The sequence below is a fragment of the Epinephelus lanceolatus genome, chromosome 14 (assembly GCF_041903045.1).
Source record: "Epinephelus lanceolatus isolate andai-2023 chromosome 14, ASM4190304v1, whole genome shotgun sequence".
NCBI lineage: Eukaryota > Metazoa > Chordata > Actinopteri > Perciformes > Serranidae > Epinephelus > Epinephelus lanceolatus.
The window spans coordinates 14,768,565-14,796,244 of NC_135747.1; the positions used below are offsets into that span (position 1 = coordinate 14,768,565).

The following is a 27,680-nucleotide window of genomic DNA, read 5'->3' on the forward strand; positions in this document are numbered from 1 at the left end:
AAGAGCAAGAGAGTCCATATAGGGCAAGTGTGAGGGGAGGTGCATGGACTCTCTTGCTCTTTATACTAAGGCAGTTGGTATAAAGAGCAAGAGAGTCCATGCACCTCCCCTCACACTTGCCCTATATGGACTCTCTTGCTCTTTATACTAAGGCAGTTGGTTGAAGAGCAAGAGAGTCCATATAGGGCAAGTGTGAGGGGAGGTGCATGGGTCAAACAGACCCTGGACTTTCACCCAGGACTCTGCTGTACATTTCTAATGTGAAAGCAAAAGTCTTTTGAGTTATTTTGATAACCACATAGTGTGCTAGTATGTGACAGTGACATGACGAAACATTACAACAGCAACAAATGTACCTATTTTAAGTTAAACCATGGTATTTTTTCCTAAACCTAACCACGTACTTTTGTTGTTTAATCCTAAAACAGTATACCTAAAAACATTTTCCTTTTTTTTTACCTATGTTCTGAGTTTATTTTGAAAAGTGACATTTAACATGCATTTAACAAGCAGAAATTACATTTCCTGTAAAAATTGAAGTTTTATTTTGAAAAGTCACAATGCATGTAACAAGACATACAGTCCAAAACTGATGCTGGAGGTAAACCCAGAGCGTCATAGTTTGATGTTTTTTTGATTGATTTTTTTTTGTTTTTTTTTTTTTAGAAGTTAGTAATTTTCCAAAGCAGCTGGGCCATGTAGATTTACTTAAACAGGAAGTGCATTTGCTGGGGACTATTTTCACCTTAAGTGTTAGAGAGTACTTACAGCAGCAGGATAGTGCGTTTGAGATAGACACAAAGTATTACATGACATTCAATGCAAAGGTGTGTCTACAGTATAGATGTGTTGCATTGATGCTACACATACAAAACTTGAGACTCTGATCAATTCATTGTTGGTTTTGGTCTCTTCGTGTTCTGTAATTGTTCCTTTCTTGTTTTGTCCAGGTAAGCCTACCTGCCGCTGTCCTGTGGGTTTCTCAGGGCCTTTCTGTGAGAGGAGGATTTGTGACAACTACTGTTTAAACGGAGGAACATGCGACGTCACTCAGGGGAACCAGCCAGTATGCCGCTGTATGGCAGAATATACTGGGGACCGCTGTCTTTACCGTGAGTCCTGCACACATTGTTTGGTGGTGGCAAACACAGCAAATGATTACCGTCAAGCAGTTGGCCTCCATGTGATTGACATTAGCCTTTCAAGTCTAGCCGTGAGAACAGTCACAACAAAGCATTGATTTGAATTCAGTTATGCTGCATAAAATCTATAGAAGCGAGCATTTCAAAGTTCACACGCAGAGTGCGGAACAAAAACAATCCCCTGAAGTATTTTCTTTCCACAAACACCGCATTTGCCTCTATTTGCAGATAAACAAAATCAAAATACTGCCATCAAACAACCTTTGGGTGTTTCTGCGCTGAAGTGATAATGTATTTCCTTTTGCATTGCTTTGTCATAACAGGTTGTGGGAAAACAATCTCAACTGCACATCATTAGTATTTTCCTACCGTTGCTTGCCCAAGGGGTGATGTGTTTTCATCTGTGGCTAAGATGTCATTTGATGTGGATAATTAAGTCCCATTAAAGCCCTGTACAATTCCAATCAAACCAGCTTAAACTATGTTCCCAGTTGCTCATTACACACTACCCCTCTCTCTCTCTCTTTATCTCTCTGTGTCTGTGGAACAGACATCTGTCATCACTACTGTGTGAACTCCAAGGCCTGCACGCTATCCAGTAGCGGCTACGTGGAATGTGTGTGTCCTGCCAGGTTTGAAGGGAACAAGTGTGAGGTGGACAAGTGTCTTCGATGCCACGGTGCTCCATGCCTCATTAACGAGGACACAGGAGATGTGGTTTGCAAGTGAGTGCTTGGTATCTGCTCACTTCTTTTGTCCCTCGTGCTTTTTGTTATAATGCTAGGACTTTATGTAGTTCTCTGCATTTATGGAAGAGAATTAGTTCTACAGTGTGTCCTCAGGTCTCAGTTGGTGTATCCGCAGGCTGCACACTGAATGAATTGATTTGATTAAATCTGAAAAATGTATTGGGCCACACACCCTTCAGCAATTTAGGTTCTGGTAATGTCAGTGAATTAGAAGCCAGGTGAACTCTCTTGCTTTATATGAATTATGCATGTGTTTGACAGATCCACCACGGACTCATTTTTGCTTCTTGTAAAAGTGTAGTTTTCTGCTTGTCGCTAGTATCCATTATTTCTTCACCCTCCAGTTGCACAAATGGCAGAATAGCGCCAAGCTGTCAGCTGTGTGACGGATATTGCTACAATGGAGGCACCTGTCACCTGGACCCCGACACCAACCTGCCTTTCTGTCAGTAAGTCACTGCTTAATGGGTGAAGGAAGTGGGGGAAAAAATTTTAAATGTTCTCCACTATTATTCACACTCTTACTGTTTCCATTCAAATGCTGGCTCTGTGCCCCAGAAAACCTGGCCTTAGAGGCAACACTGAAATTCACCAAGGGGTACCATTTCTCTGCTTGAGAACAAGATAGATGTCTTCCTCTGGAAAAAGAAATCCTTAAGTTGAGGGAAGGTTTGATGTCACTATGTGGAGGCCATAGCACAGCAGGGGGCTGAGTGCCAGTACACCATCTTATGCTGTGTGACACCTCACTGTGGCTTAAGGTTTTTAGGCAGATAAAAAATGGTTTCAAAGCCCCTTCAAAGCTTGCTATTCTGAACATATCACACTGTTCCTCCTTGCAGTTAAGAGCTGATGTCAGGCCTCTCTGACTCTCTTCAGTAGTAGGTTTTAGAAGTTCTAAAAAAGGAAGCTGAGGTATGTGTCAGCGGTAGAACATGCCATGAAATCCAACGACACAAACTTGTAACAGACAAAAGCTTGACTGGCAGACACGAGGGACTTATTGTTAAAGACTACTCAAAGCGCTGCCCATAGATTAATACCACCTCAACTATAATCACATGCAGTGCTATTTTAAAAATCTCTCCAAGGAGGAAATTGGAAATCCATTTCAAAAGCCAAACTCAGTTTTTTTTTACTGCCCATTGTCCACTGTAGTTAAATTGAAATTCGCGGTCATCACTCACAAATTCCAGGGGATAGAATCAATTTCTATGCAAATGATCCCATCTTATTCGATGAGGTTAACAGATCTTGATAATGTGGTTTATTATTTGCTGCAAAGAACAGAGATTATGTGAGATGATGGATATGTCTGTGTCAAGAAATCATAATGTTTGCCCTTAATACTCTGAGTAAATGCATATTTCATCAGGCCTTTCCAAAGCGAAAACCTTGTGGGGCAGAACTGCTTCAATTGCAAAGATAATTCTTGCATTAAACACTAAAAAAGAGGTTAAAGAGATTTTCAAAATGCATGAGTCAAGACAGCCATGGTAAACATCCAAGCCCTCCACGTTATTCACTGAGAGATATTTAAATATTCTTCTTGAAAAGCATTTCAGCTATACAACAGCACTCTTTCCCACAGTGCAGAAAATCTCACTTACTTCAACAATTATGTTGGCCAGTCAGATCAATAAACTTGCATTAGTCAATAGTAAACCACATCAGTAGTTAGATTCATCTGAAGTACAACTTATCTCTGATGTGAGGCTGGTTTAAGATTTTTTGTGCACAACAGCAGGACTCTTTTTTTTTTTTCGCCCAGATGAAATTATTTTCTTGACGTGGCACAGTGTTTATGTGTCATTTTGATTTTCTGTCTCATTCTGTTCCTAAATAACATTCTTTCCAGATGAGCTATGACAGTACTTTTTAAGATTGTCTTTGCAGGTTTGGCAAAACAGGATCCAATATATGGATGTCAGTTTGAACAGGTCAAATTAAATGACATTATATTTGATTACTAATGCTTCATTATCAGAGTTGGATTAGAGTTATCCCGATAATAAGGATTTTGCTCATTCTTTCCTGATATAGATTATATTTTATTGTTACGATCCTCCCCTTGAAATTCTGCAAATCTTTCTACACTGATAAGTTTCCAAAGGGTCAGGTCGCAGCATTTTCAATAACAGTTGTCATACTGCAAAGCAATTATAGAGAGCCAAAGTCATGCCATCAGGCCTCCTAACCTCCACAAGCTTGTCTTACACAGTGAGGCAATTTCTCATTCTCATTTGTCTTTCTGGAAAAAAGTGAAGCATGTTCTGGGGGTTGCTTTTTTTATTCCAAGAAAAACAGAAATAATGAACAATGATTTTCAAAAAAGATACGGTCTTTATTTGAATATGATTTTTTTCATCTTTATTTGAATATATGAAGCAAGCTAGAGAACATACTGTCGGGGCTCTGTTCCCAAGATGGCATGTTTTTTGTTATTAGCATTGTTACTAATGCCAGTTGTTTTTTGAATAAGCTTTTCTTACCCCTGGAACGGGACCCGGAAGTTCCTGTTTCATTTCGGCTCTCTATATAAACACATATTTTATTTAATACAGAGGCATGTAATTAAATATTGGAAATACAAAGAAGTATGAAAATGTTGACTGACTGTCAACATTACAGCATGATTGTGTTTGTTTTCTGTGTTTATGGAAGGATGTTATATTGAAAGTATTGTAGCTTCTACAATGTACATGTATGACTGTATTTTTGAAAAATCGCATACATTTTGATATTTTGGATATTTATATCTTATATATATTTATATATATATATATATTGCCATTATCTGCTGGAATTAAGTGAAATAATTTTTGCATTGTTTTATCTTGTTTGTTTTTTTAGTAATCAGTTGACCAAAGATCTTTGTTATTAGTCTTCTTATTACAATCACTTATTGCTCAAAAAATGCACATCTCAGCGGTGTGACCACTGTAACAGACTCTTCTCTTGCAGATGCCCCACCTCACTTGGTGAGCAGTGAAATTGATTTGTGTTCATATTATTTATTTTGCTGATTTGCTTGATGCAGACACAACATTGACTTACTCCATTTTATGACTGAAGCTGCTGAAAGGGATTAGACTGTCAGTCTCCATTCATCGAGCAGCAAACAGTTCAACAATATACATTCTCTGGGCCCTTTTATCACTCCCAACACAATGTTTTGCAGCTGCACGTCAGGGTTCAAGAACCAACGTTGTGATGAGCTGGCCAACCCCTGCGATTACTTCTGTCAGAATGAGGGGATGTGCACATTAACAGCTCTTAACAAACCACGCTGCAAGTAGGTCCTTCTCACCTCTCCAGCTGTATTCAGAGCCCACTCACCCCCCTTTTGTCCACACTCCCCACCCCAACTCCATCCGGCTCCATTTCAGCCTCAGTCCAGTATATGGGCTCTTTGTCACAGTGCTGCCTTGTAGCAACTTATCATGTAATAAGTGTGATAAAGTAAAGACTTGTCAAAAAGTAGGTTGAAAATAATGTGGTGAACTGAAAGACATAATGACGACATTATTATTTCCACAGCCTTATGATCACATTTAATGCTTTTTGCACAGCTTATTTAAATCATTTATAGCTACGTGAATGTGACTGAAGTGTGTCCTTAGTAACTTCCTATTTTGATTGAAATGTGTTTTGTCACACTGGCCTGGTTCCAAGGATGACAGGTTAGCTGACAAACTAATTAGCAAGCTTGTAAAGTTGTTGTCAAACAGTGTTGTCCTTTGAGCTTTTGCTCACAGCTTTCCATGTAAACAGGAGAGAAAATGATTTCTCACTCCCTTATTGTATCTGCTGTAATACTATTATATTGATTTCAGGCAAAATTACATATTACCTCAAGACTGATGTTTTGTAACTGAATTTTATTATCAAATTATGTCTGTGTTATTATTTTTTTTAGGAAACCTTATTGAACCAGGATTTTCTGAGATATGTTAGCGAGTATTGAAGGTGCTGGTGGACAGAATTTATCACCTTTAGGCAGAGCCAGGCTAGCTGTGTTCCCCCATTTCCAATCTGCCAACTGTAGCTTCATATTTACCGCACAGACATGCATGAGAGTGGTATTGATCTTCTTATCTACCTATTGGCGAGAAAGTAAATAAGCCTATTCCCCAAAATGTCAAGCTGTTATTTTATATCAATTTAATCAGTATTAGTGGAGGTAGTAGTTGCAGCAAATAGGCACTGTTAAGACATTTCAGTTATATTAAAGCAACATACTTCATTTAGAGTTCTGTTTTTACAAGTTTTATCACATTTTGTCCAGGTATTAGCTGATGTGGCACTTACTACATTATCAGTTGCTGCATGACTCTGTACCTTTGCTGACCCTCACTGCCACCCATCCACCCATCTCATGCAGTCGTCACCCAGCACACAGGAATCGGTAAAGGGGGGGATTAAAACATGACACTGTCTGTGTGATGTGGGCATCAGTCTGTGCATTTGCAACCTTTGCATGATGGCAAGTTGAATATGTTTGTTACTGACCAATCATTATGTATAAGCATATAACTTACTAGGCTGAACCTCTCATCAGTGTTTATCTTTAGTGCCTTCAACAGAGGTTAAGAGAGTTTCCTCGTTTCTTAAGGAATTAGTCTTTTCATGGTTTACGCCTCCCAAAGGAGATCAAAGTCCCTGTTGCTTCCAATTTTCCCATTAAAATTCTTGTTGCTGTGACATTTCGTTCAACGAGGGCGTGATTCATTTCCCGTATGTATGGGGCTGCATTCTTATTTTTGATAGCCTGATGTTCTGATTCTTAGAGTGCATGTAATTTGGAGTAATTTCATTCTGTCATCATGCAGTCGCACCCACCAGATCACTCATGCTTTACAGACCCATCTGCGTCAGTCGTGTGAAATTAGATATCACCTCCTCTAACAAGGGTCATACATCACACCCATCGGATCCCATTGGAACACAAATGAGATGACGACTTGTTGTCCCGCTGTCATCCTTTTGATATTTTTCTACACTGAATATTCAACATGTAAATTCACACTGTTTATGGACACAACATGTATATACGTAGTGCTCTCTCTCCAGGTGGTGTTTTGTTTGTGTTGGATCAAAGCACTCCATAGCAAGACTGAATCATAATGTGTTGTTTATGTAAGCCACGGTCACATCATAATGTAGTTCATTTTTGTAAAGGTGTTTTCTCAGCGGTTTTTATTTCTGCAAAGAAACATATTCTAATGACAGTTTATTTTTACTCTCTTTTGACCTTCTTCAGATGTTCAGCCAATTGGGCAGGAACACAGTGTGAGAGACCCGCCCCTAAAAGCAGCAGATCAGACAACACCAGTGGAGGTGAGCTCTGGGAAATTCAAGTCTTATTATAAAACCTTGAAATCTCCTGCGTGAACACTCAGCATGTTCTCACTCCCAGCTGGTCAAGTATGGCAGCTTGGTCAGTGGTCCTTCGCCAGCTGGTCACCAACATTGTTAGACATTAATAGTCGGTTGAATTTAGGTCGTGACATCGAGTGACCAAAATTCATTGTCAGGGCAATGTCTAACGCCAAGGTCAGCTTGACATAGAATACTAAGGATAGATGATGTAGATATTTTGTTGGTAACCATTGAACAACATCCAGTGTCTTCCAAACGTCTCATGCCAACATCATTTTGATGTAGCATAATGACTTTTAGTTGTGAGGTATGGAAACCAAAACCCAATGTTTGCAAAACGTCATAATGTTATCATCCACACAATGTGAAATTCTAACACCGTAAGACATTTAAAATATCATCAACTCCATTTTCATTCCACCAAAAATTTAATGTCTGTCCAACTTAAGAGTCCAACATCTCTGATGTCAAATTGTCATCTGGTGCCAGCTTGGTACACTGTGACGTTCTAAATACCGCTCTAGCAACAGTTTTAGACGCTCAGGAACAGTGTGTCTATTACCACTAATACAAGCATATTCTCTCTTTTAAAAACAAACTTCCATGTTCACAGGAAACATAATTTTTCACCAAAACTACTTAAGGTTAAAGCCTCAAAACTACATGGTAAGGTTTAGAAAAAAGATTGTGGTTTAGGTTAAGTAAGCACTGATGTTGCATAACTCAAGTAACTTAACGTACATGTCACATGATGTATTTGATGTATGTCTCATGACATGTATGTCATGTGATATTAACTATGTAAGGTAGTTAAAAAAAAACTCAACGTTTCACAGAGGACAGGAGCAGCTGTCTCCTGGGTGACAGTCCTGTGTTTGTTTGACCCATCCACCACCCTGACCTCCCCCTCTACTCAGACTCTCTTGCTCTTTATGCTACGTCATTACCACAGATGGATTTACATTGGAGTTAGTTTAAAGCCTGTTAAGTCTCGTGCAGACGCCGAGGGGTGCCTGTTGTTTTGGAATTAGACCTGATGACCAAGCTGCCGTATTTGACGCCCTGGGAATAAGAATTGGCTGGAATAATAGCATATATTGAATTCCTACAGTGTCCCTATTCCTTTTCAGTGAAATTTATCGAAATGATCACACTTTTAAACATCCACACATTTTTACAGACAGGTTTATTCTTAATCCAACCCGTGCCGCACAATTGGACTGTGTCCTGATTGGCACCCTAACGAAACAATTACTGAACACCATCCAACCCAGCCAGTTTGCAGTGTTTGAACAGAAAAGCCTTCCCTTAGCAGGTTTACCTCTTTTGAATTAGAGGAGCTGCTGTTGTCAGCCCATCGCAGTTTGGTTATGTCACTGTTCTGTCTTCAAATTCATTTTAAGTAATACAGTCAAATCTCTTAAGTAAAAGAAAAAGAATTAATTAATTCTGATTCTGAGCTCTGTTACCTGTGGGACTTCTTCTAGTCTTCATTTGTAACTAAAATCTTTGCAGGTGTTTAAAATTAATTATTATTATTATTTATAGAATATGCGAATTTATATAAATATGACTGTCCAAATGTAACAGACAACTATTCTGTAAATAGAATAAAGTGTGCAGTCAGTCAAGCCCAAGGGGAAAAAAACATGGCCTTTTTTGAGGTGACAGTCAGGCATGGTGACACACAATGTGTCGCTATCTGAGTCCATCTCAGGGCCTTTAAATCGTTACTCATCTCTCCACACCATCTCTCCTCTGTCTGTCTCTCAGGGAGCATAGCTATCATTGTGCCTCTGGTCCTGCTGGTAATCTTGATTGTGATGGTGGTAGCAGGTGTTTACATCTGCAGACGGAGGCAAAGGTAAGTCAATAAATAAAGAAATAAAAAATATAAATAACAAAGAGGCTTATAAGCAGCAACAGATGATGAGAGATCCATCACTACCCAGCTTTGAAGATGAATGAATATCTTTGCTTTATAAATGAAAAAAAGTTTGTTTGTTCCAACGTGTTCAGCAGGACACCTGATCTCTGCACTGAGCCTCTGATTATAATTCAGCTTTTAGCTTCGCCCAGCAAAGCTATATACTCCAAGTGTGCCAAGTAGTTTGATGTGATTTGTTGTGTGGAGTCGTGCGAAGCTGTACAGCATGTTGACCTGCATGTTGTGTATCATGTTAATGACTCCTGGCTCCGCATCACCTCAGGGGAAAACGTGTTCAGAGGCAGCCCATGACAAACGGAGGGATAAACGTGGAGATTGGGAACCCGTCATACAACATGTATGAAGTGGACCATGACAACCACGCTGATGCAGGCAGCCTGCTGAGACCCAACTTCACGCTGGACCCTCACAAGGTTGGAATTGAGAGCTCTACATTGAATCAACCACAGTGCCAACAAAAAACTAAAGCTTTAGGTTTTGTCTTAGCTCTTACAGTGCAGCGAACAGCTGCATATTGCTGCTATAATGACAAAAAAATACATGCTCAGTTTCTCATTTTTTTTCTAGAAAAGTTTCTTGTCTTTACAAGATCCTTGTCATGATATGACAGGATCGTTTTCATGTTTCCACCATTACTACCTGTCAAATTATTGTTTGTTAACAAGAAATTTTTCTGCTCATAACATATATTTTCATCTCGTTATATCTTAGAATACTGTGAGCTTGGTCTTTTACGATAACTAATCTACTCTGACATTAAATCCACACACAGTGATTATGCAGAGGTTTATAAAACAATATGAAAACAGCTCACAGCTATAATATATTAAAAAAGACACCTTTCCACATGACTCAGTCAATGCTATGATTGATCAATCTTGTGTTAGAACTGATTGATCTATCTATATGATCTATCGACCTATGTGACAGTTCATGTTACTGTATATGATGGATTGAAGCTACTGTGTCTGTTTAGGTATTGGCTGGATACCAGACTTATGTCAAACTCAAATGTGTAGTTGTTTTATAAGATGGGTCTAAAATGAGAGTTTTTTAAAATGTTCTAACAAGAATATATTGTTTGTCCAAGTGGCAGCAAAACACTACCATAAAACCTACCCAATGTGCTAGAGAGACCTGGAGAAAATATTGCAATATTTGTTGAGTTTGAAGCAAGTTACATCCTTTTTAGTCACGTCTTAGGAATAAAAGCAAAACATTACTCAATCTATATTGTCTAAGTCTCTACCCCTCTAACACGTCCCTGATAAATAATGCAGTGCTTGAAAAGGAAGAGAAGAGGAGCTGTGATTGGCCTTGGTCGATGCCAATCCCTATCACACCTGCTAATTATTTATGTTGTTGCAGAAGTGTCACTGCTGCACCAGCATCTAAAGTCACAACAACAGTGACACCCTGTTGATCACACCCAACTGAACCTGCATAATTGCCTTTGCTTCAACTCATTACATCTGCATCTAAGAATGCAGGTCCAGGGGTATAAGCAACTAACTTTGTGTCACCTGAAAGAAAAGTCTAACTTTGTGTTTAATTACAGAACGGACCGAGGATGCCAACGACCAACTCCAACCAAATATTTTCCAACTTTCTAAAAAATAATTTGGTGTTGTGTTCTTTGTCTCTGCTCCAATAACTGTGATAATGTGATGCCTGGTGTCAGTATAAATCAAATGGAATTACTTCAGGTTTCGCAGAGGTTTAGTAAAAGCTGTCTGCAGTAGTGTGCAGAATGTACATGTGCCATGAACCGGGGGGACTTTTTATCCGGCCGGTGATTTATTCTGTTCATGGCCCTCAACCTCACACTAACACTCGGCATATCAAATGAATCATAACACCTTCACTGATGTTGTTATCTAACTTACCTGCTAGAGCTTCAAGCCTAATGCTATTGCTTCTTGCCCTGCCAACTTTGACATCTGCTGTTGTCAGTCCAATCTGGCTGTATTTTCAGCAAAGGCTCTCTGGCTTGAATCTCAACTAGCTTCTGTATTCTGCTACACTCTCTTGGTCCCCTACAATTCCCTACTTCTTTAATTCAGTGCTGTTTTATTCTGAGTTAAACAAACATAAAAGAACCCAACAGCTGAAATGGTTATAAAATTTGAAGATGGATAAAAGAGTAAATGGCCATGCATTGTAATATGCTTCAAACTGTGAGCTGTATTAGTGAACTTAACTTTGCAGTGTGAACAGACGTGGTGCTTGTTGTGTTGCAGGGCTGGTGTGTAAAATCCAGTGACCCTCACACCTTGGGCATCAATTCTGTGCCCAAGGAGGTAATCCCTGGACAGGTGAATTTTCCAAACCTCACTTCGTGTTTTCCCTCCGAAAAATAAATCCACTCATGTAGGCAAACAGTGTGCACTGTGTAGTTACCTGGCAAACATTTTCAACAGGCTGATACAATTACCTGTACCAAATGCAAATCAGGCCAGAGTGAGTCATGGTAACATCCACAGTCATCTATAGCTGTTTCCTACATCAGCACCTAAGGTCATATATCATGATGTCCAAAAAAAATCAGAGCTCCTACTGTTCTATACTTTATAATGTAGACAGTGAGACTGCATGGCTTTGTGATTCCTGCATGTTGCTGTCTGTTTCTGGCAGGAGTGTCACGATTCTCCATATCCACGGTTAGAATAGACTTTCAATTTCAAGGGTACGATTGATTAAATTTTCGATTTAAACTTTTTCTTTTTTTTGTCAGCATCAAAGGCTATGCCATTGTTACACCATCAGGTATTGATTTGTAATGATCAACAGATTGTGTGGTTTATGCCCTAATGGTGTGGTGTAACTGCCATATTTTTTTCTGGAATGTACCACACTAAGACCATATAGTAACTTTCAAATAATTTATTTAAAGCTTAGCGTGAAGCTAAACAACTTGAGTTCCCTCACCTGCAAAAAGCCACTTTCACGTCACTAGTGTGTCCTACAAACTGTAGTTTTTCTTAAAAACACATTGATTGTTTCCATAACTCACAGTGAATCCGGGGGAATCGCAGATCTTGCTTTTGACTTCAGTGATGCAAAATCTTGAGCTCATTTTAATCGATTCAGAATCAAAATCGTGACACCCCTAGCTACTGAACTATTGCTTGCTGAATAACAATCTACTAATACAATATGCATGAGTCTTGTCATGTGCTTTTCTTTGTACTGCTTTGGATAAAGCTGAACTTAGATGTGTAACCCATTTTGACAAACTTTGATAATCACAGTGGACTTTCCTTAAAGCTGCACTAATTAATATTTTTCTTACATTAACATTTGCTCAAATGGCCCTGTGTAATGTGAAACAGGAAGTTGCTTGTAGTGATGAACCCACAGAGAAGTATTACCCAACTCTGCAGTTCCCTTCAGCTATGCAGAGATTTTTTGTCTCTTTGAGCTTGTTGTTATGTTTTGTTTTTTGCGAAAACTCTGCCCTAATCAACCTTTTCTGCAGATGCAGCAGCTGGTAAAGCAACTGTACACTAACTGCCGGCCACTAGCAAATGAATAAAGATAGCAGCTAACTATAGTGGTCAACATAGTGAAGCATTAAGCAGCTAAATGGCTAGGTGTTTTTCTCATAAGTTGGTGGAGACCAAAACAGAGGTTAAAGAAGAGTGAATATTTGACTCAACATTCATCAGTACAAAACGTGACCCCAGATGAACGCTAATACTGTTCGTATCTGCTGGCTTTTATTAAAATATTTGCTGACATTTTTGCTTCAACAACGACGTAAGACGATCCAACAGAGGTGTTCTCAGCTTGTTCCAAAACAACAACAAAAATCTATTAATGCAGCTTCAAGACTCCCACTGTTCTATAGTCATTTATATCAACACATACTAATTTTTCTCCATCTTCTTTCCTTCCTGTGCAGCCCATGAACTACTCCAACCCAGTGTATGCAAAGATCTATATCGACGGGCAAAACTGCCGGAAGCCAGTCATCAGTATTGACGAGAGGAGAGAGCTACTCCCAAAGAAACTAGAGGGGACAATTCACGAAACCGCCGCATAGCCTAACTTTACACTTTGTACTTCTTTTTTTTACCACAGTGTACAATGTATAATATGAAGGAGGAAAGAAGAAGTTTTCTATTTCCTATGAGGCTCTTAGGTTTTACCGGTTTAGCATCAGCATAATGTCCTTGTTGGTGTGCTGAAGAGATTTATTTTCCATTTACTGTTTGCTTTCTAATGTTTGTCAAACATAAGTTATACAGCGCTATACTGTATACTGTATGACACTGAAGTAAAGCTGCTGATTTGCAAAAACTTTATTAACACCATAAGCCACACTTGTGCACAGTTTAAACCTTAAAATGCAGTGCTAAAATTTGTACCCATATCTGTTTCTAGTTTCAGTGGAATACGGGCAGTGTGTCGTTTTGTGAGGGTAATGAAAGAAGGTTGGCTCAATTTTTCTGAACAAATGTAAGTATCTTAGAGAAGAGTTAAGTGGGTTGTTTCTAAGGCTTTTTCTTTTTTTTAAACATTTCATAAGATGTGCAGGCCACAAAGCTTCACAACTGAGCAGCGAGGTTTGATATTTTTGAGGTTTTGTCTCTTTTTTTTTTCCTCGATACCTGATGGATCTACTGACTGGATTTCCAGTGAAGGCCATACTATCAACATTATCTTTTCTCACACAATATGTTATTCCATAGGTCTTGTGTCTTTTCCATTTCCGTGGATTCCCAGCTCCATCCGCCCTGTTTTCTACAGTATTATACCACACGCACCTATCCTTTGATGAAAGAGATTGAAGCCCACCTTGAATGTTCTCCGATCAGATTCCCAGATCCTGTATTGTACACTGAAAAGACAGATAGTGAATACCATATTTTTCTAGGTCTCATATATCAACAGATGGATGAAAGATGTAGACAAGGAAGAGGTTTACCACAGCTACAAAAAGGTTATTAAGAGTTATTATAAACACATCTGTTACTTCAGAAAAGGAAGATGATAAATATAAGAAATTTTATAATTTTGTATTTGATTTGTATGTTGTTTGGCTGCTTGTATTTTGAAGAAATGTATTAAATGTAAGTAATTTTTATATAAAATGTAAATCGATATTGAATAAAGGGGGCTTATTTCCACTTTGTGTCCATTTCTGAGGCCACAGCAGATCACAATACAGCATATTCAACCCCTGATCAAACTGGCAGAGTTGTTATATTTCTACGGTTCACATGGCCACTGACCTGACAAGTCAATCAGCAGCGTGAGGTCTTTCTCTTGCCGCGCAGAGGAAGGTGGCTGATGTGAGATTATTGCCCCCCCCTGTGTGTGCAGGAAGGCCAACACCATTCATTACCTGGTGGTGGTGGTGACACAGTGTCTTTGCCACCTGCTAAATGATAATTCAGTCTCCTTTTACCTTACTTACAATGGCTGTCTCTCCACACACTTCACCTCCTCCCTCACCATGGCAACCAGAGGAGGCAGCGGCACTCCTGCCCTTTCTCCATCTGTCTGTACTATCAGCTGGATCTGCCAGCACACTCAGCCCACCACATTTTGATGATGATACAAATAGATGCCACCGTTTCCAGCTTCCTTAATTGTCCTCCACAGTAAACCTTTGTAGCGATGAGGATGCCTATTAAATCTGCTGTGATGACACAGGACATTTCCAAAATGTTAAATGTCCATATTGTTTTTTTAATAGATAAGCCCATTTTCTACAAATTAAAAGCTTGTGTGGCTGTAATTGGACACGTATGTCTCTGATAAAGACTTGCTGATGTGCTAAGAGAATGAGGAATCTCTGCAGCGCTGCGGAAAGCTTTGCTACAACTGCAGCTAAGAAATGAAATGCACTGAATTGATTCAGAGTAATTGAATGTTTGATTTGATTGAGCTTTCTTGTGTTTCTGTGGGGAGAGCTTGTTGCAAAATGTATATCTCCACTTTTTTATAAAAGTGGTCTATGGGGGTAACTTGTGGTTTGACACAAGGGCAACCAGATGACAGCTATCCCATGTCCAGTTTTCTTATGGACGTGGAGTTCTGGAGGAAACAAATTCACAAAACAACCAGTGTAGGATTGTGGGTATTTGGTGCATTTCCAAGGCTTGGATTGACATGAGACTCCCCTGGTTAAATTGTCAGCACAAAAGATGAGCTACTCCATTGGAAAATATCTGTATTTCTTTTAAAATGCCTAGAGTACAAGCCTTTGTTCATAAAAACACAAGGAGAAAAGTCAACTACAACTTCCCCAAGAGCATTTCTGCGAGAAAAATCCCTTCACAGGGCTTAAAATACTGTTCTGTTGAATTCTGTTCCATGACAACAAGCCTGATGGTTATAGTATTCAATCATCTGCCACAACAACCTGATAAAAAGAAACACGCAAACAACATTGAAAAACTTATAACAGATTGTTATGACATAAACTAACAACAAAACTTTAAGTTAACATCAAGGATGTAAACACAGCAAAGTGCCCATTGACATGATCAAGAGTTCATACCTAGAGTATTTCATCCGTGAGTGTCTGCAAACCATGAAACATGTTAGAACTGCAGTCATGCAGCACAGGATGATGAAACATGAATGTAGTGTTGTATAACTAATGACTTTAGCAGTATACTGTAGATACTATAGTCATGTTTCACTGCTCTTTTGCAAGTTCCCTGAATCCATCCTCTTTTTAACAAAATCCTTCATATCAGCATAACTCAACTGAAAGCATTAAATATGTGATGTGAAAACTGTAAAGAACATATGGCTGCAGAAGCAAAGAACATCTTGTTGTTTAACAGCAAACTCAAACTGCAAACAAACGTCTTTGTTTCCTGCTAGATCTTAAATACCTCATCCTCTAATACAGACCTGAGAGCCTTTTAAAAATGATTAGCAGTTCTATTGTATTCTATTGATACTGGAATAGGTCAAGGAAAGGTGCACTTAATAATTTTTTTCATTTCCCCAAACATAAAATGATTGCCTGTAGAGGAGTTATTGATACTAATGATTAGAATAATAACCACTCTAACTTTTTACTATCATAAACGTGATTTGAGTCCATAATTTATGCCTTTAATTGGTGCAAATTACAGGACATTGCCAGAGATGTCATGTTTCCTACTGGTCACTGATAGATGGCAGTTAAAATTGTAGATTATATTTATCAGGAAAATTGATTCTTTTAACTGATAGTGCAAGTAATGGTTAATTTAGAGCTCACTCTTGTGAGAACATCCTCTCCACAATAAGCCTAACCTTGCTTGCTATATAATATTTTTTGACTGTTGGACCACTTTGTTTTATAAAGTTTTTAAGCATCTACCTTAACGTCAAACCATTCGCTCCTTGTGTCTATCACAGCTCTGTTTTGATGATGTGACACTGGCAGCTGTATTAATATTTTAACTGCTTGTTTCCCAGTACAACTACTGACACTGCTAAATATGTTTGTTGTCTGTTGATTTCCAACAGCTGGACTTGAAGCTCCATGGTGTAAAGTTCCTCTATATATAATTTGGTAATATTTGTGTAAATATTAATGAATGATTTTACAACAAGTTTGTGCAGTTAAAAGAGTCTAGGGAATCTGACTGTGACATGGGTGGACAATGGGCCAATGTTTGGTGTCTTTTGTACAGCTGTCATTTTGTTTCTCTTTGAGATCGTCTTGTGTACCCTTGAAGTCGTTTAGTTTCTCTTTGATTTTTTTTTAATCCCTTTGTGGCTGGGTTTTGTCTGTATGTACAGTCATTTTGTGTATTTTTGTAGTCATTTTGTGCCTTTTTGAAGTTGTTCTGGGTGTCTTTGAGGTCATCTTGTGTATCCCCGCAGTAGTTTTGTGTTTGTTTTGTCTCTTTGAGGTCATTTTGTGTCTTCTTTTTTTCTTTTTAAGATTTTTTTTTGGCTTTTGCCTTTATTAGACAGGACAGACTGAAGTGTGAAAGGGGGAGAGAGAGGGGATGACATGCAGCAAAGGGCCACATTGAGCCCACGGCTGCTGCGGTAAGGACAATGCTTTTGTACATTGGATGCCCACTCTAACCACTGAGCTAATGGACACCCCTTTTTGGTCATTTTGCATCTCTGTAGTAATTTTGTGGTTGTTTTGCTCATTTTATGTGTCTCTTTGCAGTTCCTTTGCGTCTGTTTGTGGTCTGTTTGTGTGTCTTTATGGTCATTTTGAGTCTCTTCCTGGTCGGTACGTGTTAATTTGAGTGACACAGGTGAAGGCCAGGTGGGCCTCCTGACACTTTAGGCCCCTGGGCCTGTGCACACTAGACCTGTACAGTAATCACTCAGCAAGTAAACCTCAAAGGAAGTTTGGATAAGGATCTCAAAATGTTGTTGCACAAGGCCCATTCAATGTTATCTGCTCTTGTTCACCAGCAAAATTTATTCAAATTGAAAATGTTTGATAACAATTGATGATAAAGCTCCAAAAAACTTCAAAAATGTCAAGAACATCAAGAATGATCACTGAATAATGAAATCTTGAGGCTGAATTCAACCACCATCTATTTTTTTTTTAAAAGATGTTGGAAACTGCATTGTATTGTAAAAATTTCAGATGACCCTGTGACTGTTCTTTTCTCATCAGCTTTGCATTTTTTGTGTTAATTATTAACACTGGTAGTCAAAAAAAAAAAAAATTATTAAATATGCAGAGTAAATGAGAGAAGGTGTTCTGCAATGTAAAGTCAATTGTAATTCACCACAGGCTTTCTTCATATAACAGTCTTCAACTAATTGAGACCTCTAGCTCAGCACTGATAGAATACAGCTGCACTGGGAGAAATGAGGAAAGGGCTGCTGCCCACTCACTCAGTTCCTAAAGTGTATCAAAAGAAAAGAAAAACTGAAATTTGAAAACTCGTTCTGAACTAAGAGATGCCTGGCTCTCCCCTCCCCTCACCTTGCCTATTGATTTATTGTCTCTTTTCCACTTAGCAAGCATCACCATTCTCCTGCATAAACATCAGAAAAACCCAGAGGGCTCATCTCTCGGACAGAATCAATAACAGCAGGAGTCGTATTCACATTATAAACAACAGCTCCTGCATACTCATGCTACAGCCTGCACCAAGGAAAGCTGCTCATTCCTCCGTGTGGGGTGAGAGGGAGGGAGACTGTAACAGGAACTAAGAGAGGAAGAAAGGAGTGATGGAAACAACTGCAAACCCCCAGCTAATGTAGCTACAACATCTTTTACTGATGATTTGATGATGAATCTGATGAGCTTCTCACTGTTAGACAGTGAAGAACATGACACACACTCTTTTTGTGATGATTTTTATGGGAAGAGATGGCTGATGTGTGATTGTCATGTGCAGACACCTGACTGACAACAGCACATACAGCTGCATACAAATGTTTGTCCACCCCTGGTCAAAATCACCTTAACCATGAATAGCTAAGCAAGGAAAAGATGACCTGATCTCCAAAAGGCAAAAAGTTATAGATGACACTTTTCTTTAATATCTTAAACAAGATTTCTTGTTTTTATTTCAGTCTTTTACAGTTTCAAAATAACAAAAAGGAAAACAGCCTGAAGCAATAATCTGGGCACCCTGCATCGTCAGTACTCAGTCGTGCCCCCCTTGGCAAGCATCACAGCTTCTAAACACTTTTTGCAGCCAGCTAAGAGTCTTTCAATTCTTGTTTGGGAGATTTTTGCTCATTCTTCCTGCAGAAGGCTTCAAGATCTGTGAGATTCTTGGGCTGTCTTCATGTGCTGCTCTTTTGAGGTCTGTCCACAGATTATCAATGATGTTTAGGTTGGGGGAAAGTGAGATCCATGGCAAAACCTTTAGCTTGCGCCTCTTGAGGTTGTCCATTGTGGATTTTGAGTTGTGTTTAGGATCATTGTCCTGTTGTAGAAGCCATTCTCTCGTCATCTTCAGCGTTTTTACACATGGTGTGATGTTTGCTTCCAGAATTTGCTGGAATTTAACTGAATCCATTCTTTCCTCTACCTGTGAAATGTTCCCTGTGCCACTGGCTGCAACACAAGCCCAAAGCATGATTGATCCATCTCCCTGTTTAACAGTTGGACAGGTGTTCTTTTTGCAAAAATCTGCACCCTTTTCTCTCCAAACATACCTTTGCTTATTGTGTCCAAAATGCTGTATTTTAACTCAATCAGTCCACAGGATTTTTTTCCAAAAAGCATTTCACTTGTTTAGATGTTCCTTTGCATGCTTCTGACGCTGAATTTTGTGGTGAGGACGCAGGAAAGGTTTTCTTCTGATGACTCTTTCATGAAGGTCATATTTGTACAGGTGTTGCAGCACAGTAGAACAGTGCACCACCACTCCAGAGACTGATAAATCTTCCTGCAGGTCTTTTGCAGTCAAACTGAGGGTCTGATTTGTCTTTCTAGCAATCCTAGGAGCAGCTCTCTCATTTAGTGTTCTTGGTCTTCCAGACTTCAACTTGACCTTCACAAACTTTACAAACTGAGAAAACAGCTACCTGAAACACGTTGCTATCTTTTTATAGCCTTCTCCCGCTTTGTGGACATCAGTTATTTTAGTTTTCTGTGTGCTAGGCAGCTGTTTAGAAGAGCCCATGCCTGCTGATTGTTGGGACAAGGTTTCAGGTGTCAGAATATTTATAAAGCTTTGAAAATTTGCATCACCTGGCCTTTCCTAATGATGACTGTGAGCAAGCCATAGCCCTAACAAGCTAATCAAGGTCCAAGACACTGTTAAAAGTTGTCTGAGAGCACAAATGTTTCGGGATGCCAAAACTTTTGCATGGTGCTCCTTTCCTTTTGTACACTCTAAGATTGTACAAAACAAAAAATAATGTAGTAATCTAGCTTAATTTTTTTTTTTTTTTTTAAATCCATCTTTAACTTCATGCCTTTTGGAGATCAATTACCTTTACCTTTCTAGATTTTCTTCTCATTTAATTATTCACAGTAAAAAAAGAAAAGAAAAAGAAATCAGCTCAAACCTAGAAAAGCCTTAATATCAGACTATGAATCCATTTCATTTAGCCATCATTCATTATTGGGTTGAATATAGATGAACTCAACCATACAACCATTCTGTGTTCTGTCCAAGTCCTGCTAAACAAGAAGTCTCATTTTGAAATCCTGCAGACTTTTCACATTGTTGATAAACATTTAGCCATGACAGTGAAAATCTTAAAATAAAACTGAGATTTACTTTCTGTAATACAACACAACAAGCTATTACCAACCATTTCCATAATTTCCTTACTATAACCTTCACCTCTCATGAGATTTCGGAACGAGACCTCTAATTAGCAAGACTTGGACACAAAACAGACCAGAACTAGAAAAATATACAAAACATATATTTAATTTCTCTGTAGGGTCCTTTTGTAATGTTGTAAGACAATGACAATAAAAATCTGTTTATGTTTGGAGAAAAATCAAGCAATAGTGGATGTACTGTAAATTGAAGGGGCACACCAGCCCCGAGTGCTTACATTGTAACCTGTTTCACAGCTGCAGCTGCAGCGATGCCTCTGTCAATGCTGGACCACTTTAAAAAATTGTTGTTCCCGTGACTCACTTAGACAAAAAAACATGGGAAAAAGGGTTGAGGTTGAAAATTACCAGAGTTCTCTGTTAAGTGTAAAACAGACTAAAATGATGCTCAGTGGAAATATTCATTGAAAACATTCCTCAGCCAGCTTCAGGCTTAATTTAAAAAAAGTGGCCTGAAAGTTCACAATTTTTCTTTTGGCACTTCTGCTAATGTCAGTAATATCAAGCAACAATTATCAAACCTCATGTTGTTTTATTATACAAAATAATAATAATGGATATTGCTGCAGAACCCAAATGTTTTCTAGGGCCATGAATGTTGCCATTATAGCTTCTATAATGTTCAATATCAGAGTACACAGCAAACAGTAAGAAGAGTTAGCTAAGATCGTATATCAGGAGGTTAGGTGTGGAGGGTTTGTGCTGACCTTGTAGAAATAATTTGGAAATCACAGGTAACAAATTATAACATCGACACCGTTCATGAATCAGTTTTACTACCAAGCATTTTGGAACGAGTCAGCTTTGTCCTAAAACGACCTGTGAAATACATTCGTAAGCTTTACAGCCCACTCCCATCTATCTAATTTCTAAAGGCTGTTTACTAAAGAATGGGTCTTTTGTTCTCAAAATGTTGGTCAACAAGTCGCCGTATTTACATGCAGCAGAGACGGCCCGAAGTGGAGGATGTTCCGTGTCCTCGCAAACCTTGACTAATGACCGGATTAAGGGGGGAAATGGGGCTGAATTGTAATCCCCACGGTGAAAGCTGCACTTTCAGTAAGCTTGGCCAATAAATCTGTGGGAGGGTCCACTCTTTCTTTGGCAGCTTTTGTGTTTCTGCAACACTTCTGTCCCTGATCACAGCAGCCTGCAGCGCTAAAGACCGCATGCTGATTGGGTACTTGCACATTTTCTCCCCTTTATTCTGACACTTTGACATGTGTATTGACTTTAGGGCACTTTTATATAAAAGAGATTACAAAGTGCTTTTTTGAGAGCAAAACAAAAGGGACAAAAGACAAAGTGGCAGAAAACAAACAAGACATGATTATACAAGACAAACAAGTCTCTAAGCCAACCCATTCTTCCCAGCATCATTTTAACACATAAATGTCACAGCAATAATAACATGCCTATTTGCATAAAAGTAGTTACACTCAATTTTGTGGACCCTCTTTTATGTCTTATGTAACTCCCATGTTTCACTGATACTCACACAGCCTTGTAAGTGTTCTTATGTAAAAACACGTTAGAGAGTTGACTCAATATTGTTTTTCAATATTAGAAAGACCACCTATTCTTGCATGTACAGTGTATATATATATATATATATATATACTGTGATCATACCCAGGATACAAAGGATTTTTTTCCCAAGAAACATGACAAACAATCATGACAATAACACATATGATATATTGGTTTCATTTCCTGAAGACACAAAGATATATATAAAAAGTAATTTGAAAAGATTTATACAGACAATGTACACATACTGTACATATCTGTGTTATGATGCATATGAATACATACATATAAATGTACACATATCTCTGGTCTCTGTAATATGAATAATAAGAACCTTGAATTGACACACATGTTCAACACAATTACAGTTCCAGTGCCAGTACCCACCTATCTTCATGCCTTCTAAGTCTATAGCTCCATGGCTGCAGACAGATTTACACATAAGACTGAACGCATGATTCCCTTTGGGCTTACGCCTGGCGGAGATGATAAACTTATGGGCATGCACACAGATGTAAGATACAACAGTTGGCTGGTCTAGCTGAATGTATAGGTTCTTAGTGTGTTCACAGTTCATCAGTAAAGCTGCTAGAACAACTGATTGTATCCCTACCCGATGTTATTTACTCAAGCAAGATAAAGTTTGTAATTTCAATTTTAATTTCAATATGGATTCTATTTTAGGATTGTGTGCTTGGTCACAAAGCTTGTGATAAGGACGGTACCAACTGATATGCACTAAACCAATGTGGTGTCGCGGGGCATCGCATAACCAACACTTTTCTATCTTTCCTTTTTTTTCATGGTACATCAGATGGGACTGAAGTAACTTGGGCCCAAAGAGAGTGCTCTCCCATGGATTCCCAAATTGGATACATTAAAGTGGCAATTGGTTTCTGAGTAGGTGCATAAGGGACGTTAGGAATGTCTCAGTTGGCAGTGTTTCCTGGGTGTTATGTAGAATCTTTGCATTAATGAACCTTTTATGCAAAAGTGGTGATAACGATTATGAGAGCCGGAGAAGTTACTGCGTTCTCTCTGCCAATTTCCATATAGATTATGGAACATTCAATAAAGTAACTGTACATAAAGGTCCATTTATTCTCTTGGTGAGAGACAAAAAACAAGTTTAGAATTAACACGGCGACAGCAGCAACAAGAAGTGAAAGGTGAAAATGGTTAAATCAGAGGACACCATATGTGCATCGCTGTGTATTGTAGATACATCAAAAAAGGTATTACCAGTCAGATTAAAGATATATTATTTACAGAACCTCAAGAGGTCATGTGTCATAGGTTTTGTTTGACAGTTCTTTCTATACCTTGGAACAAGTGGGGATTATCCACCAGGCTGACTTTGCCGGTGCCCAGGGGCCTCCGACCTCATGGGGCTCCAAAACCCCACCAACTGTGGCCTCATCCTGTCTTTGCTTTAATTTTCCTTCTTTTCATTCATCAAATCAAATGAATTAATAACATTGTGTGTCTGGTGGAATATGAGCCAACGATGCAGAGTTAATCTATCTGAATTAATATATATGTACATATAATAGATATTATGATCAGTTCACTGGCTGTGTCTGTATCATGATAACAAGGATGACTTAGGTGACTGTGGGAATTTGGATTGTGGAAACAGTGCAAAAGTTTGAAGACAGAATTGAAGCCATTCAAGAACAAACAACCAATGACAAAAGTGGTAGAGCAGTGGAGCAGCAAGGCAAAAGGCTAAAAAAGAAAAGGAATGAAGAGACATTGTACTATGGAAGAAACTCACTGTGGGCTCTCTAGTAAAGAGCCTGGCACTGTCCCACTTCAACATGAACCACCAACAGCATCCAAGAGAATCAGTAGGGCACTGAGGCAGAGAACCACAGCCTGGCTGCAGCAGCCAACTACCTCACCCCCTGCATCTGAACCCGAGTCTGACAGTGAGCTGAGGTGGCCACCCAGCGGCGGTGGCGGTGACACCAAAGCTGGCGCCGCTGGGTAGACTACAAGTTTAGCAGACCCAGATCTGTTACTGTTTACACATCTGTTTTAATCATACTTCAGTCAAGAACACTTTAGTCAAACAAAACTTTATTTCCATTTGCAGTATTATATTTGGCGGTATGGCTCTGTTCTGGGCCCCTCTGCCTTTCCTAGGCCTACACAGAAAGCCTCTTCCATGCGCCTACATGGAAAGCCTAAGGCAGAGAGAGCAGCAGCTAAGATACAGCATGAAAAGGAGGAGCTGGGGTGGAGATACGTTGCAAAGCGGCTTGCAGAAGAAGCAGCGCCAGTAGGCAGGCCAGAGTAGTTTAAATAGGGTGCCCTGAATGAGATTCGCCAATTGGTTGCATAGAAAAGAATCGTGATGTATCAGCTGCTCCATCAGTTGATTGGGCTGTTTGAGATCAACTGATGTAGCTGGGATGTGAGCTGAGTTTGACATTGTGTCCTTCCTGAACTAATGCTATGCTCACTTTTTTATCTAACTACTCAGGCCAGGCACCAATGGTGACCAAGAGGGCTGTTAAAATGCTGAAAGGGCTTTTTCTTTCATAAAATAATTATTTGAATTACCCAAATAGCCCCAGAAGGGCCAAATAACAGCATAAGGCTGCTAATTTGAAATTAAAGAATACATTTATTAATCAGAACACAGCTCTCACATAAGAACAAGGCACGAGCAGTAGTAATTAATGTTTTTAGACTTATGAATGATTTTCTGTCTAAATATTGCCTGGGTCCAGACCTTTGAATCCACTCACTCCACTGAGTTCAAGTTGACTGATTGAACATGGAAAGAGAGTGTAATGAGTTGACAACTCTGTATGATACCAGGCAAGTCAAAATCAGCAGAGGGAAGTGCGTAAAAACAGCTGTTAGCAGCTTGCAGCTCTGTTTCTCTCTGTCCCGTCACTCTCCTGTCATTTCACAGCTTTAAAGCATCTGCCCCTTTAGATAAGGTCTGCCTGTCTGTCTATATTCTGTTTAAGCCTTAAAAGCTGAGTAAATCTATAGAAGAGAAGAATACTGGTTGTTAATTCCTATTGTGTGTGGGTATGCATGTGTGTGTGTGCATGTGTGTCTGATTGATGGAAGAATCTGAATCATAGAACTGTACTGGTGGTGGCAGTATGTGCTTGTGTATGCCAAATGCCACACACTGTAGGCCCAGGGGCCTCTGCATTCTTACGGCTCATTTATACTCCCTTTAGGTACGAAAACAGATATCTGTTTTAAATGTTTCGACACCATTGCTCTCATACTCTCTTATGTCCTTTGTGATGGCATAGAAACAGCCCATTGATGGCACTAGAAGGCAGAGTCAAAAATTTCAGACAATAATGTACCTTTTAACTGAGGCAGTGTTGTAGATGGCATTGGTCTGTGTAGCCATTAAATACATTGCAACATGTGGAGGGAGAATTGTTTTCACTATATTACTGATTCGTTCTGTTCTGCCATTTTTTAAATGTCTTTGTTATTTCCCACTGTCTTATCTCACTTGAACTATGCTACACTGCCCCCACAATTTTCAGTGGTACTGCCCTGTTTTGTCTGTATCTGTAAGCTTTCAGAAGATGTGCACAAATATGGACAAAATAAACACAGAGTAAGGACAGAAGGCTCAGTCTATGTCTGTAAACATATTTAACACTGACCATAATTGAGCCCTTAATCGCTGCCTGCCTAAGAAACGTCAGTTCTGGAGAGTTCTATTGTACCAGTCTTTTGAACATGCCAGTAAGGCCCCGATCACACAGAAAGCTTTTTGCAGGTTGCAAAACGTCAAGCGCAACACACTTTCTTTTTTTTAAAAAAATTAATGCCATGAGTAAAAAAAAAAACAACAACAAAAAAACACTTTCTGCGCCTTTTTATTGTTGACAGGCAACCACCCCATCACGTCCTTACACTAACCTTCCATGTAATCAATGTATTGTTTTTATTTCACAGTAATTAGTAACTAGTTACTAAAATGGCCAGGCAGAGGGTACTTGCTGTAGCTCTGGTTGAAGGTGAGAGGCTGTCAGTAAATGGTTTGCTGGGCACAGGAAAATGGGGATCTGTGTTAGTACATGAGACCCCGAAAAAGAGGGTGGATCATGAGGAGTACTACCAGTTGGTCCAGGAGCTTCGCCTTGATGATGGCCATATCCAGGCATATTTTAGGATAACTCAGGGGCAGTCTGACAACCTGTTGTCTATCAGCAGGCTGTATAGCTCTGGGTATCCAGTAACTTCTACCACCAGTTTCTCCTCCATTGTTTACCAACTGTTAATATTTTGTCGTGACCGCCACAGAAGGCCCGCCTCTCAAATCATCCAACTGGACAATGGGAAAATGGGAGTTGACTGGGGCCTAAGTGAACCTTGAATGTTTTTGTCAGTCGAGAGGTTCTAAAAGTGCTCATAATAATGGAAAGTTTGACGATCTGCAGTTCCATTTTTTCCTCTTTGTTTGATTGTTCTTTGTTGATGGCAGAATAAAAAAAAATATTTTATTTGCTGGCAGATGTCTCTTAAACTTTAAACATATGGTAGTCAGCAGTTTAACCACTGTTTTCATAATTAATGAGCACTATATAAATATTTTCAGGTAGCCCTAGCAACAATGAATATGTCTATGCTACTCCGCAAGTCAGTTCTGAGTGGTCAAATTAAACTAGTCTGGAATGAACTGACTACAAAGAAACTTTAGAAATGAAAGGCCGTTTGAACAGAGCTGTCCGTTTTTGTGGTTGAGTAAGTGGCCACACTCTGTGTAACACAGTACTTTGCCTCTATCTTTTTGCTGTGTCAGATCACTTAGTTAGACATTATATATATTATCTATTTATGGCAACAGAGATATGAAAGGTTCATGTCACCAACTTAATCCCAGTGCAATCTTAACCACAGCCATTAGCCATGGTGTGCATTTGAAAATAGCCCCAGTCTCCACCTCTCTATTCATTCGCTTCCTCCCTGTAGACTACCTCTCAGATGTACTGAATTAGAGAGGCAAAGTGGAGAGAGGAGGGGGTATGAAGCAGAACAATTGTTCCTTACCTCAGCAATATAGTCTGTGGGTGGGAAATGAAATAAGTGGACTGGAACAGAGGAGTCGGTATACCTTATTTGTTCTGATACAGCCAGATATGCATGGCTGGAGGGTTTGTACTCATAGTGGACACATCTGACCTATTAGTCACAGACTGACCACCTCCATGGACCATTACGCATGATGGATATTTACTAGCAGACTGTAGTATGTGGTGTACTGTTCTCCACAAACAAATTCATCCAAACAGAAAAAAAACATGTTAACGTGCAAAAGTGGCTCAGGGCTCGCCTTTATCTCTTCATTCCTCAGCGCCAAATTGGTCGTTTTCTGTCTGCCTGTCTGCGGCGTGATCTGGAACCTTGTACGGTGGCCTGAAGTAAAGAGCATTCGAAGTGTCTGGTTGATCATAAACAGCAGCCTGCGTCTCTGCGCTATAGTCACAGTTGGCAAGTCCCAGCTCTGTCTGGCTCCAGCAATAATCGCGCTATTGGGTTAAATCCACTCCATGTCAGTCGCACAAGGCCCTGCCAGCTTACAGGAGGCAAAAACCTGCTGTGGTGGCAGATGTTGAGGAAATGATATGTTAGCGTTTTTTTCATGGCATTTCTGTGTTATTTGAACCCCACAGCATGGTAGGAAGCTC

The 27,680-nt window shown here is 39.4% G+C and overlaps 1 protein-coding gene across 7 annotated transcripts in view; it reads left to right on the forward strand.

The window, feature by feature from the left end:
* lrp1bb (low density lipoprotein receptor-related protein 1Bb) overlaps positions 1-14,353 on the forward strand; it is a 339,312-nt gene extending 324,959 nt beyond the window's left edge. For 4 of the 7 annotated variants that reach the window (XM_078174381.1, XM_078174382.1, XM_078174383.1 and 1 more), the window contains 9 exons: positions 951-1,112; positions 1,693-1,867; positions 2,236-2,340; positions 5,073-5,186; positions 7,155-7,231; positions 9,047-9,137; positions 9,484-9,634; positions 11,462-11,536; positions 13,126-14,353. In XM_078174381.1, the coding sequence (XP_078030507.1) occupies positions 951-1,112; positions 1,693-1,867; positions 2,236-2,340; positions 5,073-5,186; positions 7,155-7,231; positions 9,047-9,137; positions 9,484-9,634; positions 11,462-11,536; positions 13,126-13,266 (1,091 nt within the window). In that variant the 3' untranslated portion in view covers positions 13,267-14,353. The remainder of the gene's footprint in view (positions 1-950; positions 1,113-1,692; positions 1,868-2,235; positions 2,341-5,072; positions 5,187-7,154; positions 7,232-9,046; positions 9,138-9,483; positions 9,635-11,461; positions 11,537-13,125) is intronic. The other 3 variants (XM_078174385.1, XM_078174388.1, XM_078174384.1) reach the window with 2 other exon arrangements.
* Positions 14,354-27,680: the final 13,327 nt, after the last annotated feature.